This window comes from Bidens hawaiensis, unplaced genomic scaffold (genome assembly GCF_021521415.1).
Source record: "Bidens hawaiensis isolate Kalapana, Puna unplaced genomic scaffold, B.hawaiensis_p1.1 tig00015077_1, whole genome shotgun sequence".
Taxonomy (NCBI): Eukaryota; Viridiplantae; Streptophyta; class Magnoliopsida; order Asterales; family Asteraceae; genus Bidens; species Bidens hawaiensis.
Genome location: NW_027492338.1, coordinates 480,914 through 498,259, shown reverse-complemented (window position 1 = coordinate 498,259; position 17,346 = coordinate 480,914). Strand labels below are relative to the sequence as shown.

General features: G+C 41.0%; 1 protein-coding gene across 1 annotated transcript; it reads left to right on the top strand.

The window, feature by feature from the left end:
* The first annotated feature begins 10,118 nt into the window (after positions 1-10,118).
* LOC143548395 (tubulin beta-1 chain-like) lies at positions 10,119-12,474 on the top strand. The gene is made up of 3 exons (XM_077039577.1): positions 10,119-10,520; positions 11,041-11,310; positions 11,661-12,474. Exons 1-3 carry the CDS (start codon positions 10,124-10,126, stop codon positions 12,341-12,343), a joined length of 1,350 nt encoding a protein of 449 aa, XP_076895692.1. The 5' UTR covers positions 10,119-10,123; the 3' UTR covers positions 12,344-12,474.
* Positions 12,475-17,346: the final 4,872 nt, after the last annotated feature.

The window sequence follows — 17,346 nt, the reverse complement described above, 5'->3', positions numbered from 1 at the left end:
ACCTGTTATTATTTTATATTCCCCACAGCTTTCCGCCCGGAACCTAAAGTTTCCGAGGCGATGTATACCAAAGGTGAGGCATATGTTAAAGATTATATCCAGAAAGGTGGGGGCATTTTGAAACCCAAACCTATGAATGCTCTTTCTTCTAGCGGAGTGATTGTGCTCTTCTCGTCTAGCGAGGAGTCATCTCTTTGTGAAGAAGTTTGTTCAACTGATGTTAACAGAGCTGGGGATTCATCTGCAGGTCTTATTCGTCAACGTGTTGCATCCCACCAAACGGCGGAGCAAGACGATGCTACCACTGTAGCAGAAGGTAAGAGACTTGTTGCTGAGGACGTCACTGCTGAGGGTGATCGTCCAGTTGTTGATGCGGGTGCTTCCAAAGTGGCGGGCAAGCGCAAGGTTAATCTAGTAAAGATTATTTCTAAGAAGAAAAAATCTAAAAATACAAGCCCTTCCGCCTTGGGAGCGCGCCTGGACCAGCTTGATGCTAAGGATCCTTCGTTAGGTATGCAAAGTTTACCTTACGTTCTCTTTATTTATTTTTGAGTTTGAATATTTCTAACCCACTGTTAATGATCTTTAGTGAATCTGGATAACCTGTCTGAAGGTATTTCCGGTTTAAAGGATTCCCCTGTTCGTCCGCCACCACCGCCCCCTAATACTGCCGAGGACCCGGTAGTTGTGGCGGATGATTCGCCATTGAGGGGTAAGGGGGTCGACACGGCTGATCATGTCAAGGTGTTGCCCTCTTATAATGTTCACCGTTTTAAGGATCAAGGGGGGATAAGCACGTTCCCTTATGCTTCCCAAACTTCCCCTACTCCTGAAGAGGAAGACCCTACACCGCATCAACCTAATTGGACCTTACGTCGGGATTCGACATTCCGTGACGTGAACGCATGTTATGAATTTCTGCGGGAGGGTCTTCCGCGTGGTGAAAAGGAAAGACGTCGCCTCAGCGTCCGCCAGGAGTTGCTGAACTCTCATACTTACTATGTGGCAAATTCTATTTTCACTACCCATGAGATAACCAGAGACTGGCTGGCGATGAATGAAGAATGGGACGAACTGGCGGCCTCTGCTTCTGATGCTAAAGAAGAAGCCCTTAGGGCTATAAACGAAGCTAGAGAAATCGGCCAAGCCCTGGAGGCGGAGAAGATTGCTCGCTCCGCAGCCGAGGAAGCTAAGGTTGCCCTCCAGGGGAAACTGGAAGAACAGGCCAAAGCAATGGCTGAACAGGCCAAGTTGATTGAGGCGCTGCAGGCTGAATCAGCGGCCAAAGACAAGCGTCTTTCTGATCTTAATGCCAAAAATCGTGACCAAGCTTTGGAGTGCGTTGGTCACAAGATGGAGCTTGTGCAGGCCAAGGCGGACCAAAAATGGCTATTGGCGGAAGCTATTCCCAAGGTATGTATTCTATTCTAGCCACAAATAATCTAAGTATTTAGAGTTATTTATACGTGATGATTTTGACAGGTCATTGCTGATGTCCGGGCTAGTGATGAGCTTGGGAATTGTGTTGCTATCCTTCCCAAAGCTTCAAAACAGGCCGGTCGCCAACTAGGCTTCCAAGAAGTTTATCAGTTTGGATTAAACTCCAAGCTTCCTAAGGAGTATGTCTTAGCTGGTCAGGATACTGTTGCCATCCTTAAGCAGAAGTCAAAGGGTTTCGATTTATTGAAATTCTCCTTGACGGATCAAATATCCGAACTTGCTGATAAGGAAGACAGCATCCAGCAGCTAAAGACTCTTCTAGAACTTGATGGAGAAGAGGAAGAAGAAGGTGCGAGAAACGATGATGCGGAACACAACGATGTCGCGCCTTAGATAGATTTTTCTCTTTTCTTCTTAATTAAGTTCCTCTATGTCTTTGTAATCCCGTTTTGTATGAATAAAGAAGGATTTTATTGTATCCGGCACACTTTGTTTATATATTTTTTTTATAATATAAGTGTTTTCAGCGGATCTTCTTTGTGTACGAATAAAGGATTATGTAATAATACAAGTCTCAAATGACTGAAATGAAAATTTTCATAACTAAGGCATAATCCGAATTACAAGAAACGAAATTACAAAGGTTCTTAGCATCTAGTTAGGCACGCAGGCCAAAAGAAAAACCAACTAAATATAACATTTTCTCAGTTGGGCCCCATTCCAGGTTCTAGGGATCTCTGTCCCGTCCAACCTTTCGAGTTTGTAGGCACCTTTAGATAGAACTTTCTGAATTCTATAAGGTCCTTCCCAGGTAGGGGCCAACTTTCCCAAAGGCTCTTGCCCCGAGGCTTCATTACTGCGGAAGACAAAGTCTCCCGCGTCAAATTCACATCTTTGGATCCGAGAGTTATAATATTTTTGCAACTGACGTTTATAGTTATGCTCTCGGATCGATGCCAGTTCCCTCCTTTCCTCAAGGAGGTTAAGGTTCATCCGGAGTTCATGATCATTATCTTCGATCATGAGAACTCTGGCGGATGGGATTCCGATTTCAGCCGGAATCATGGCATCTGTGCCATAGGTTAGACTAAAGGGGGTTTCGGAGTTGCTGGAATTTTTCTGAGTACGGAAAGCCCATAGTACATGGGGTAATTCTTCCACCCAACCCGTCCTTTTAGTTCCTAGTCTGGCCTTGATTCCTTCTTTGATGGTCCGATTAGTTCGTTCAACTTGACCATTCGCTTGCGGGTGAGCTACAGAGGTGAAGGTTTGAGAAATGTGTAATTCGTTTAGCCATTCTTGTAACCCACTGTCCGCGAATTGTGTTCCGTTGTCACTAACGAGCTCTAGGGGGAGGCCAAAACGATATATGATGAATTCCCACAAGAATTTCTTAACACTCGCTACTGTTATAGAAGCAAGTGGTTTGGCCTCCACCCATTTTGTAAAGTAGTAAATGGCTACTATTAAGAATTTGACTCGTCTAGGGGCTTCAGGGAAAGGTCCCATGATATCAATAGCCCATTTTTGGAACGGCCAGGCTGAAGTGACTGGAACTAACTCGTTCTTTGGTCGTAGCGTGTTAGGGGCATGCCTTTGGCAAGAATCACACGTTCTGATCATTTACAACATCCAAGTGCATCCCTGGCCAATAGTATACGGCGTTCATTAACTTCGCCACGACCATTCGCGGGACAGCGTGAAGACCACAAATGCCTTCATGAACTTCTCTGATTAGGTAATTCGCGTCCTCAGCATCCACACATCGTAGTAATGGTCCAAGGAAGGAACGTCGATACAAGACACCGTCTAGTATTTGATAGTTCAAGGCTTTGTGCTTTATCTTTCGGGCCGCTGTTTTTCCTTCCGGAAGTGCTCCGGACGACAGGTATGCTGTAATCGGTGTCATCCAGGATTCTGCTCCCGTTTGGATCACTAAGACCTGATGTTGCGGGACAGACGGGCGGTCTAATATTTCGATGCGGATGTCTTTGGCAAAGTGTTCGAAGTTTGTTAAGGCCAATTTACTGAGGGCATCCGCTGATCTGTTTTCACTTCTCTTTATATGAATGACTTTGCAAGAAGAGAATTGGAGCATCAGATCTTTCGCATGTGACACATATGAAGCCATGATATCATTTTTCGCTTCGTATGTGCCATTGATCTGTCCCGCAATCAACATGGAATCCACTCGGGCTTCCAAATGCTTAACCCCAAGCTTTTTAGCTATTCTCAAGCCTGCCAAAAAAGCTTCATATTTTGCCTCGTTGTTGGTACTTTTGAAGTCCAACTTTATGGCATATGTAAATTCATGGCCTTCGGGATTGACTAGCCTGAGGCCTGGGCCACATCCCTCACTGCTTGAAGCTCCATCCATAAATAAGGACCAAATCTGTCCTGATTCCGGAGGTGCTTGGGGTTGTTGTTCGATCAAACATTCTTTTTCTTTGTGGTGTGGGACTTCTGTCACGAAGTCCGCCAGCACCTGCCCCTTGATTGCTGGCCTAGGTTTGTGCTCTATTGCGTGTTCACCTAGCTCGATGGCCCACTTGGCCAGTCGTCCAGACAATTCAGGCTTGCTGAGAACGTTTTTGAGCTTATATCCAATTAAGACATTAATGGGGTGCCCTTGAAAGTACCTGCGGAGACGTCGGGAAGCATATACTAGTGCCAAAACAAGTTTTTCCAGCATGGAGTATCTTGTTTCGGGGTCTGATAATGTTCGGCTGACGTAGTAGATCGGTGTTTGAACATTCTTGCGATCTGTCAGAAGAACAGCCCCGATGGCAATGTCGGAAGCTGATAGATACAACGTTAAAGGTTCTTCCGCTTGGGGTGCTATCAACGTGGGCAATTCCATCAAACATCTTTTAACCTCCAGAAAAGCTTTTTCCGCTTCCACGGTCCATTTAAATTGTGCCTTCTTGAGGCAATTCCTTAAAGTTGAGATGAAAGGATGAGACTTAGCTGCATGATTTGCCAAAAAACGATTCAGAGCAACCAGTCGGCCATTGAGTGTCTGAACTTCCTTGAGGGAAGATGGGGAAGGCATGCAGGCTATAGCTTGAACTTTATCTGGGTTAGCTTTGAAGCCCGCATCCGTGACAATTACTCCCAGAAACTTTCCCTCTTCCATTCCAAATGAACACTTGGCGGGATTCAACTTCATATTGTTGCTCCTCAGAGTTTCGAAAGTTTCTTCGATATCCCTCAACATCTGGTCTTCCTCAACACTTTTTATTATGAGATTATCCATATACACTTCTAAGTTTCGGCCAATTTGATCTTTAAATGCTATGTCCATTAATCGTTGATATGTGGCTCCCGCATTTTTCAGTCCGAAAGGCATCATTTTGTAACAAAAAGTGCCTTGATCAGTACGAAATGTTGTTTTGTCCTCATCGCCTGCTGCCATGCGGATCTGATGGTAGCCTTTGTAGGCATCCAGGAAGCATTTGAATTTGAATGGTGCCACAGCATCAACCTTGAGATCTATTTCGGGTAAGGGATAACAATCTTTGGGACATGCTTTATTTAGATCTTTGAAATCGATGCACATCCGCCATGACCCATTGCTTTTGGGGACAATAACTGGATTGGCAACCCAGGACTGATAACTAATTAGGCAGATGATTCCAGCTTGTAGGAGGTCCTGGACTTGCACATTCATCGCTTTTGTTTGTTCCGGACCCATCTTTCGTTGTTTTTGAACAATAGGCGTAAACAACGGGTTTACCCTTAATTTGTGCTCCACAATGTTCCACGGAACACCAGTCATGTCCGCGCATTGCCATGCGAACACATCAATATTTTTCGATAATAACTGTTTTAAGAAAGTCCGTACTATCTCGGAAATAGCAGGTCCTATTGTTACAGTTTGATCAGGAAATTTTTTATTCAAAACTCATTTCTCTGGTTCAGTCCTCATAGTTTGTTTTGGAATCTTGCTAGGTTTTGAGCTCTCTGTTGCAAAGCAGTGTCGATTAACATAAATTATTGCTATGCCGGTGTGAGTTGGGACTCCTACTGCACCGTGTGCTGTGGACGGGTGAGCATTGAAGTCACCAATCGCTTCTCGTCCAAGAATAATGTCATGCTTTGATGTTGCTAGTAAAAGCAGAAATTCGACCTCTTCTGTCCTAGAATGAATTCCATCACTTAAAGTGACTGGGAATGAGATTACCCCTCGCGGATGCATTATTCCCCTCCGAATCCCGATACTGGAGCGTGAATGGGTTTTAACCTTTCCTTATCGTCCTCGTCAAGCTGTTCAAAACATTGTTCATACATAATGTCCGAAGTATTACCGGTGTCGAAGAAGATGTATTGGGAACGGTAATGTCCGAATTGAGCAGTGATGATCAAGAGGTTTTTGTTATTTGGGACCCCTTTGATTCGAGGAAAAATCACTGGCTCATTCTTCCATTCCTCATCATTAGACTCCTTCCTCTTTTTTCTTGTATCATACCCGCCTTATATCATATGGACGTTTAAATCTCTGACTTGCTTTTTACCCGGACCCTGGATATCCCGTGAGGGAGCTTTACCATTGTCAGGTTTTCCACCTTTTACCAAGTGTCCAAGTTTTCCAGACTTTACAGCTGCTTCAATTTCATTTTTTAATGTTCTGCATTCATTCGTATTATGACCAATGTCATCATGATACGAACAACGCTTTTTCGGGTCAAGGAATGATCTTCTCGTCAATGGTTGCGGTTTTTTAAAATTCACATTCTCCGTGGTGAGAATTTCGGCGGGAGTCTTTGAAAGGGGAGTCCAATTATTGGGGCCTCGGGTTCGAGGGTCCCGTTTTGTTTTTGTTGCCTATGATGGATCGTGCATCAAATGGTTTTGGTGCTTCCGTACTTGGCTGAAGTATTGACCAGATAGGGCCTTTCGCCTGTCTATTTGGTCTCGGGGTTTGAAACTCGACTTTAAATTTTTGCTTTGAATTACCACTTCTTAACGTTTTTCGGTGTTCGCATACACTTTTGCTGCAGTCATGAGATCGTCCCACTCTTTTGGCATTCCATCTCTGCCCGTAAGTGTGCGGACTAAATCATCACATCTGACGTTTTTGCGGAAGGCACCCCCAAGCATATCTTTGCTTATACCACCGATGTTCAGGCTCTCATCATTGAACCTGGTTATAAAATCTTCTATAGACTCGTTATCGCGACGAACGACGTCCAAGATTTCTGATTGGTCTCGAGTATGTTTCTTTTGTTGACTGAACTGTTGAGAAAATTTCTTCACCAAATCGTCCCAGCTAGAAATTTCACCGTCAGGTAACTTTTCGAACCATTCTCTTGTTGCCCCTGTTAGTGTTAATGCGAACATGTGACACCAATAGGGAAGCGTCCAACCACTAACACCGCCTACCGCCACAAAATTCTGGAGATGATCACTTGGATCAGTCATACCATTGTACTTACCTACCGATGTAGGTATCTTAGCATTAACAGGAAAGGGTGTTGTGCTCAATACTTCTATGAATTTTGATTTTTTTGCGAAAGCCGTGGGGCAGTATGGTTTGGTGAAGTCTCGTTCAGCATTATTGTGGTATTCAGTGTGGCGAACTATGTCGTGCGGACGACTACTCCTTGCTCTGGAGCTCATTCCACTATCTCCGGTATGCGTACTGTATTCACCCAGTTGATAAGTTGAATCATAGCTATCAAATTCTTCCAAGTAGGATGGCATCCGCATGTCTATGCGAGGACGAGGGCGTAACCTCGGTATTTCATCAAACTCTGGCTCCGCCTGCTGACTGTAACGGATTTGACTTCCTCTCACTGTAGGTGGAGGAGAAAGAGATCTCCGGGGAGATTCCTCAGTACGAATGTGAAACCTTTCATTACGTTTTCTGCGTTCATACTCAGCCACCAAACTTTGTTGTTGCGCGTGGAGCCACTCTTCAGGAGTTAACGTTTCTCTAGATCTAGAGTTACGTTGTTGAGATCTTACCCTATCGGAGTCGCCCGAGTTGTTTTCCAGATCAAATATCGACCGGTTTCGGCGGGTCTCTTCTGCAATTTGTTTGGGGTTACCCAAATTGGAACCTTCCGGTGCCGAGGCACGTCCCATATCTGTGGGAGTGAGGCCTTTCGGTGCTGTAATACTTTCTAGAGTAAATTCCCCAGGTGTTACATTGGTGATTCGTGACCCCGGTGCTGTGACATGTTCAAGAGTACAGCCACTTGGAGTCGTAATTCGTGCAAAAACACTGAGACCCGGAGGTGCTTCTATGTTAGTTACACGTGAATCTGGTGCAGGGGTTCCCGTCGGCCCTTCAGGAAGGTTACTCGTATCAAACGAACCGAAAAACCAACGAAAATTATTGTTGTTCTAACACCAAAAACGGATGGCGCCAATGAAGAAACACGGATCCAATCCCCGGGTATGGGTCCTGGATCCAATGAGTCTACAGGGTAAAGTACGATAATTACAACTAAGATATGAGTAAAGCTTCCCAAAGTCCAATGACCGGAACCTGCAAAACAGACACCGTGAGTCTCGTTACAGGAAGGACAAGAGGGGGGGTCTTCCTGTAACCACCCTCCGGCGTGAGAATCAGTAACCTTCGTAAATGAAGAAAGTACTGAAATAAGCAGACTAAGTGTAGTAAGAATGCAAGTGAGTGGATGAATACCTCAAACCGTTTGACAAGGTATTTATAGCCGAAGGATGCAGGAAAGTGATTGGGCCAGCTGTCTTCTTCTAGAAGATCTTTGATAACTGCCTGGACGTGTGTCCTCTTGTGATAGGTTGAGCTATACGTCCCATGTGCATGAGTATAACAACCTAGACACGCGTCGCCCAATGATAAGATGGATTGCACCCTGGCCATGTGCACGGTTATAACAAACTGGCCAGATGTCCTTTATTCATTGGTTGTTCAGTCACGTATTCCCCAAGCAAGAATCATGAACCTCCTTTTAGAGAGTATTTGAGTGATGACAGCTGTCCGCTGGCATTGTTTTTCGGATATTAGGCGGACAGATATCTTGATATCTTGTCCTGTGGATGGCTTTTGAGGATGCCAGGATGCTTCCGCGTGTGTTATGAGGACGTTCCTCCTTATTCGTGATATGTGGGTGATCCATGCGTCCCACGGGTGGTTTATAAGAGGATTCTCAGTGACCCGCGGGTGGTACTTAAGGGTATTTGAGTCTTTTTGGTACCCTACCTCTACAATAATCTTCCTCTAACACTTCTATAACCATATGTAGTCTCCTAACAATTCTTTTTTAACAATCTAATCTACTCACAACAATAATACACCAATCGTCACATGCTCGAACCCTCGACATCCTAAGAAACGAGCACATTATAACACGTAGCTCTTATGTTTACTTCGTCTTCGTGTAGCAAAAGTAATTATATAAATATTTCCCACTAAATTCATTTTATAAAAAGTCTACCACTTAAAACTACCATATGCCGTCTCTTCCTAATCTATTTATAAAAATATCAAAATATACAATATATAAAAATCAAATCAAATCCATGCATTTTTGTCAATTTTCTCTTAGAGTGATTCATATTACAATAGAAATAACAAACTAGTCAAACGTAAGCTAGAATATAAAAATAAAAATTAAAATCAGAGTCCAGCTTGAATTTTAAAAAAACTTAGAAACAAACCAAACCCAAGTTTTAAGCTCTCGTAAATCAAACAACATAGCCCGTAACCGACTAGACTTATTTACACATCCAAATTAATTTATAACAAAAATAAAACATATATAATATCTATCTTTATTTATCAATACAATATATAATACAAAAGTAATAACCAAATTAAGACACCTCATTTTTAATTAATTTAAAATTTTTAATGGCAAATGTACATTTATATAGCATGCAAGATAGGGACAAACTTATTCATTAAAAAATATGTCTTGAAATAGTTTACAACATAGCCTCCCTCAACTTAATCAACTTTTGTAAATTTAATAACTAGTTACTATTTGGGCCTTTATCTTTACCCATATATTTCTTTTAATTTTAATTATAAATAATTTCTCAACAATGATTTTTCAGCTACCTTAACTTTTTCATACGTTAATATTTTTCATAAAAAATTACGCCATAAAAATGAGCATTTTTTTAGTATGGTTTTTGCTATAATTTTCAAATAAAAAAATTAACATATTACGTATGAGTATTCACAATTTGGTTTTAACGATTTCTGAGTTATACCGTGAGCCAAACCGTTGGTTTGATTTTTTGTTATTGAGAACCGAAACGGAACCGTTGAAAGTTTAAACTGAATCGTTACTAATGGTTTGGTTTCACTTTTTGAGCTTCAATAATGAATTTACCGTCCGATCCTGTTTTATATGGTCAATTTTATGTATAAACTATAAACCAAACTCTTTGCTATGGCTTGAGCATTCGTAAACCGGCTGACCAAAAGTGATGGTTGATTCAAACGTTTTCAAGGATTCAAACAAAACTTAAACATTCACAGTTACATGATTACTATAAAACAAATAAATAAAAAAATGATTTGCCATCTGTGTGACACTGTCAGCCTCTCCACATTCAAATAACCTTTCAGTCTATCTATCGTAGAACACACTACATTACATTACATTACATTACATTACATTACATCCCATTCCTACCCACTCTATATGTTAATATCATTCATTTCATATTCACTCACCCACCCACCATGAGAGAAATCCTTCACATCCAAGGCGGCCAATGCGGCAACCAAATCGGTTCCAAGTTCTGGGAAGTCATCTGCAACGAGCACGGCATCGACTCCGCCGGCCGCTACACCGGAGCCCAGTCCGATCTCCAACTCGAACGCATCAACGTCTACTACAACGAGGCTTCCGGCGGCCGCTACGTCCCGCGTTCCATCCTCATGGATCTGGAGCCTGGCACCATGGACAGCATCAGATCCGGTCCCTACGGCCAGATCTTCAGGCCCGATAACTTTGTCTTCGGCCAGTCTGGTGCTGGGAACAATTGGGCCAAGGGGCATTACACGGAAGGCGCCGAGTTGATTGATTCGGTGCTGGATGTTGTCAGGAAGGAGGCTGAGAATTGTGATCTCTTGCAAGGTATGTTTATGTCATCAGTATTTTGTTGATCTAGGTGTATCGTTTTTATTAGATTTGTACAACTCACCAGGCGCTAACAATTGATCCGGATTAATTAGATTGGAATCTTATGTTATATTTTTATTTTCTTTATACTTGTTAATCAGATTGGATTAATAAGTATACACTTTCAAACTAGTTTTGATCGAGATTTGACTAATTTCACATATTTGGATCAGAATTTGACCGTTTTTGACATACTTTGATTGAAATTTGACTGATATTGAACGATTTGGACTGGCTTCGGATTTATAGGTCTGATTACTTTGAATAAGATCGGTTCATCACTGATCTCCGATTAATTGGCGCGTAATACTGATTTTCACAGCACTGACTTTTTTCAACTTCAGTTCTGTTAATACTGATTACGGAGTGATTTTCAATATTGATTTAATGTTCATATGTTTAGTATGTGTGCAACACAGGATCCAAGTGCTTATAATCAGTTTTGATTCAATTTGATTTGGTTTTTTGGTGGCAGGTTTTCAGGTTTGCCACTCGCTTGGGGGAGGTACAGGATCTGGAATGGGAACACTGCTGATATCAAAGATTAGAGAGGAATACCCGGACCGAATGATGCTTACATTTTCGGTTTTCCCTTCGCCGAAGGTGTCAGACACTGTGGTTGAGCCTTATAATGCCACACTCTCGATCCACCAGTTGGTTGAAAATGCGGATGAGTGTATGGTTCTTGACAACGAGGCGCTTTATGATATCTGTTTCAAGACCCTAAAGCTCACCACTCCAAGCTGTAAGTATATGTTCTCTTTTCTTAGTCTATTATTTATGAGCGGGTCGATTTGGGTTGTGGTTTATCGATAACGGTTTAGATAAACCAAATTGAAACTTAAAATCATTTTAATTTAAAAAGTTTAGATATTACTGTAATGATGTAGTTTTTGCACATTGCACATTACTTTTAATTCTTTATTGAAATGGTTTTGCTTCAGTTTAACTCGTGGACCTGTCTGAGCCCAAACCCATCTCAAGTAGCTCACGAGTGACTTGGCTTTGTCACTCAATATACTAAATTTTTGCCACATCGAATAATATTATGATCAATGTAGCAAAATTTATCGGTTACGTTTTTTTGTCTTGCAGTTGGCGACTTGAACCACTTGATCTCTGCAACTATGAGTGGTGTAACATGCTGCTTAAGATTCCCCGGTCAGCTAAACTCTGACCTCCGAAAGCTTGCAGTCAACCTTATCCCATTCCCTCGTCTCCACTTCTTCATGGTCGGTTTTGCTCCCCTCACTTCTCGTGGGTCCCAACAATACATCTCTCTTAGTGTGCCAGAGCTGACTCAGCAAATGTGGGAGGCCAAGAACATGATGTGCGCTGCAGACCCACGCCACGGCCGATACCTAACTGCTTCAGCCATGTTCCGAGGCAAAATGAGCACCAAAGAAGTTGATGAACAAATGATGAATGTTCAAAACAAGAACTCGTCCTACTTTGTCGAGTGGATACCAAACAACGTTAAATCAAGCGTTTGTGACATCCCGCCAACCGGGCTCAAAATGGCCTCCACGTTTATTGGAAACTCGACTTCGATTCAAGAAATGTTTAGGCGAGTGAGTGAACAGTTTACAGCTATGTTTAGAAGAAAGGCGTTTTTGCATTGGTATACTGGTGAGGGGATGGATGAGATGGAGTTTACTGAGGCGGAGAGCAATATGAATGATTTGGTGGCGGAGTATCAACAGTATCAGGATGCAACGGTGGATGATGATCAGGAGTACGAGGAAGAAGAGGGTGAAGAGGGGCAGTACGAGGAGTAATATATATGCTGTTTGTTTCGTTTGCTTGTTTGGATCGTATGTTGTTTTGGGTGACATTGGATTTCATTGTGTATGATGCTTGGTGATGCTCCGTTTTCCATGTATTATAACGTACTTTTTTGCTTGGTTTCGGTTTCAGTTTCAGTTGTGGTTTGTTTCATGATTTGGGTTTTGATTTTATTATAATGTTTTATCTTACTTTGGTTGAAAATGTTTCTAAGGCTATGTGTAATGGGTGCCGCATTGGGGCGAAATGGGGCTAGAACACCCCCCCCCCCCTCCCCGGCGATAATTGGGCGAAAAGGGGCGGGGTTATCTTGTCGCCGATGGAGAAAGAAAAATAATAATATTATAATTAAAAGACCGTTTGACAAAGGTCAAATTTAAAAATAAAAAATTAAACAATAAATATATATATATATATATATATATATATATATATATATAAACATACACCCTTCTTCTCTATTTTATATCCATTTTATACATAAATCATACCCAAATTCTTATAAAAAATAAACAAAATGAATTCTAGAAACAACCCGAACCAACCGAACTACCAACTCCCTGGATTCGGTCAAGCGTGTGGTTCGCAATCGAGCCAACCGAACCAACCGAACTACCAATTCCCTGGTTTCGGTCAAACATATGGTTCGCAATCGAGCCAACCGAACCAACCGAACTTACAATAGAAACAACCGAACCAACCGAGCTATCCGTATCAATTTTCCGACCCGAACCTAAACATGTACGCCAACTTTCTCAGCCCCCAAAACACAATGCCTCGTTCGGGTCTACACCACCGGAGTCGGAGCCGGTGACGGTGCCGGAGACGCAAACGGCACGGGCCTCCGGTTCAAGCCAAAAGTCGACCCGTAAATACAAAAAAAAAAACCGGGGGAGCCGATGGCGCAACGTGATCCATATAAGCATTGGAGCGAGGAGGAGGAGGAGGAGGTGGCCCTCGCAAGGGCTTGGATCGTCATTTCGGATGATCCCGACGTCGGTAAGTTTTTTAATATTAAGTATTTATTAAAAATGTATTTAGTGTTTATTAAAATGTATACTAATTGTGACAATTATTTTAACTTGTAGCTAACTTTCAAGCCACCGGGATGTTTTGGAAGAAAGTCTTTGAAGCTTGGCTCGCGATAACCAATAAACCCGAAGACTACCGGGGAAAAGAAGCGGTTCAAGCCCACTGGAAGGGGCTTAACGCCGATTATCAAAAATTTTCCGGGATAATTAACCGGTTGCAGGGGCCCGGCTGGCGTAGTGGGCATAACGACGGCGACATTATAACTCAAGTCTTGAGCGACTTTCGAGCTCAGGGCCAAACTTTTGGGCGGCCCGGAAAAACGTTCAAGTATTTGAATTGTTAGAAAAAACTTCGCGGGTGCGCGAAATGGAGCGGGGCACCAGCCGTTCCCGTCGCCCGACGAGCCGGCTCATCCCGACAATCAAAAAGGTCGAAGACATCGTCGTCGACAAATCCTAGCACACCAAACACACCCTCCGATGCTCGTAGCTTCTTCCTGGACGACACCGTCAATTTAGCCGACGATGTTGATATAGACGACGATGAAGAGGTAGAGGAGTTGCCTCGACCACGCGGGAGATCGAGAAAAAATAAGGGGGAAGGTTCGTCGTAAACAGGATTCAATACGGAGCCCGTTGAAATAAACGAGTTGGTCGGTCGTTTGGAAACAAATGCCACCGTAATAGGAGCCGCCCTTAGAGCATCCAACAAACAACAAGAAAAGCTGAACCAGACGTTGGAATTAAAACAAATGAAAGACGACTACGAATCCCTCAAAGCGGAGGGGTTTCACGAGGAAGCCGCATTATTGTTTCAACGACGACGTGAAAAAATGCGCGAATATTACGGATATTAGTTTCTTTTTTTTAGTTATGTTTTTTTTTTAATTTTTTTCTTTAGTTATGTTTTTTTAATATTTTTAGTTATGTATTTTTTTCAGTTATGTTTTTTTTGTATTTCTTTTTAATTTAAATGCATTTTTATTTAATTATTTAAATAAATTGGTTTTTATTTAATTAGTTTAATTATAAAAAGAAAATAATAAAAAAGACATTGTGGGCCCAACTTGTAGCCCCTACACCATTACACCCCAAAAACAAATTTTCACTCCATGCTGACTGGGCGCCACGTGTCACAATTTGCCCCCAATTGTAGCCCCTCCACTACACATGACATAAGAGCATTCACATCCCATCCCGTATAATTATGTGTGAGGAGTTTGCAAATTATAGGGTGGGATTGTGAGTGTAAATTATAGGGTGGACAGAGAAATGTAGTGATTTTTTGTAAATTTGGGGAAACATTTGGGGAACATTGTTTGCCCCTATTTATTTTTAAATATTTGTTGGATTGGTTGTGACTAGAGGAGAGAAAAAACTGTAATGATAAAGGTATAAAAATATTATTTAATTGAACATGAGAGAGAAATAGAGTTTTTTTAGTGTAATTATAGAGATAAGGATGAGGAGTGGAATGAAAATGCTCTAACTTCCTATATGAGTTTGGCTTAGTTTATACGAAATGATGGCTGTGATATACCAAGGCTCTTATTGGGGTAGCGGACTGCTACTTTGAAATAACCACCCGGCGCAAGTGTTCTATTTTTGAAGAATAGCCCGTTTAATGACAGTTATACGACTAATTAACAAGAATGACCCGCTTAATGGCTGTTGAACCCTAGCGAGTTCAAGGCGAAACATAAGCAAAGCTATGAGTTCACAAAATCCACCACAATTTTCATAATTTTCACAAAACCAACCTCAATACTCGCAAATTTCACAATTTCTGCTGCAACCTTCATGCAGTGAACTACGTCTAGCGCAAGGAGAAGTTGTGCCACTTGAAGGAAAAGGAAAGCAAATTGCTTATCTTGCTGAGGGGTTGTGTAGAGTGCAACAAAGACAAATAAATAAAGATATGTAGTTCTTTCTAATGTCTTAACATGTATCGTAGGATTTACTCTGGAGAAATAAACACGAGCCCATAAAATAAAAAGTAAAAGAAAGGTATTTTTATCATTACTCATGGTATTTTTGACCAAATTAATTTTTATTTAGTTTTCTTTAACATATGATCTGCGCATATCCAACAAAGTTTTTTTTATTTACTTGAACAGTGCAATTTGGTTCACCTAAAATCCTTTCTAATCTTGTACTTTAAAGGATTTAAAACATATCGTCTCTTTTAGTTTAAAAAAAACACCATATTACTAGGTACAGGCGGATCGGATCTATGAAGGACTTAGGGGTCAACTGGGCTACATCTCAACTCAACTTTTTCTTCTCTGTTATATATGTATCGAATACTTTTCTTCTATGTTTTATGTATCGAATACTACTGAATAAATATTATGATGCAAATAAATCCAAAATATTTTTTGAGATCAAGATCTCTAAATTTTTATTCTAGATAAGGAAAAAGGTCAGGCTTTTCTAAGGCTAAAAGGTGTGGTCACTGATTCACTGTGCAATTGTCTTGTTGGCAATCGGTGTTGCCGGCAAACACCATCCCACTCACAAAAGTGCCGCTCAGCATGAAGTTTTTGGTTGAAAATTCACCGATAATCTTGCTGCTCAACCAAGAAATGCACCTAACTTGTCTCTTTATTTAATATAGCACCTAAATTCATTGTTGGTTAATAACTTGTTTTTGTTAACTTTAAAAAAAAACAAAACTAAATACATAGGTTTGTATAATTTTTTTTATGAACATCTTGATATAAATTTTACCGAAAACAGATTTGTTTTGAAACAAATACTTTTTTGGTTTCGTAAACGACTTTCACACGTGCTTGTACCTGTAAGTTTGGCAAAACATATTTACTTTTTCGGCCATCCGACCACGATGGGTACTCAAAATTTATTACTTTTTAAATTTTACGTTTATACTTTTTTTATTATTAATGAATGTTACTAGTTTTAGTCGTAATTCTTTAAGCAATAAATTAATAATGAATATTATTTTATAATTTTAGTTAAATAACTATTATTTTTTATTTAAAAAGTGAGAGAAGTGGTGAATTGGTAGACCATTAGGGATGTCACTTTTACCCGAAACCCAACCCGAAAAAATAAGTACTCGAACCCGAACTAAACCGACTCGAAGAACCCGAACCCGAGAAAAGACTAACCCGAACCGAAGTAATTCGGGTTGGTTCTCGGGTTTTATTTAGAAGATTTGGGTCTAACCCGAAAAACCCGAATAAACTTTTAGTTTTGAATTAAATATATTTTTATGTATAATAGGCTAAGTCTTAGTCACTAAAGTTATCAGATGCTGGTTCTAATCGAATGTTGTAATTCTAACTATTATGGGTCGATTGCTTATTATTAATTTATGAATTCCGTTTATTACTTATAGCAACCGTAATCGAATAACCAAATTACGCCCAATTGAATACGATTATGGTTCGAGTTAGTTTTATTCTTCTTTTGAATTGTTTTATCAAGTCATGTTAGTTTATTATTTGATTATATGTGTTATAAGCAAAGAAGAATATGTTGCTTATTATAGTTTTTAAAATTTTTTGGTTTTGTGTTTTTTTCTAGGATACTCGAAACCCGATTAACTCAACCCGAAAAAACCCGAACCCGAAAAACTCATGAGAGATTGGGGTTGGGTTCCGGGTCAAGATTTAAAACTTTGAAACCCGAATAACCCAACCCGAAAAACCCGAAACCCGGAAAACAAACCTGAAGAACACCCTAATGACCATTTCTAGATATTGTAAAAGAGAGTGAAGTTGGGTAGGGTATTATGTGAGCTGATGTGTCATTATAAGACGAGAAGTAAAATGACATCTATACATAAGGCTATGTGTAGTGGAGGGGCTACAATTGTGGGCGAATTGTGACACGTGGCGCCCAGTCAGCAAGGGGGCGAATTTGTTTTTGGGGTGTAATGGTGTAGGGGCTACAAGTTGGGCCCACAGTATCTTTTTTTATTATTTTCTTTTTATAATTAA

Bases quoted from the DNA above. Each gene is read 5' to 3' on its own strand.
- LOC143548395 (XM_077039577.1), top strand. From the start codon at position 10,124: ATGAGAGAAATCCTTCACATCCAAGGCGGCCAATGCGGCAACCAAATC. The intron at 10,521-11,040 runs GTATGTTTATGT...TTTTGGTGGCAG, and splicing joins GAATTGTGATCTCTTGCAAG to GTTTTCAGGTTTGCCACTCG. The intron at 11,311-11,660 runs GTAAGTATATGT...TTTGTCTTGCAG, and splicing joins AAAGCTCACCACTCCAAGCT to TTGGCGACTTGAACCACTTG.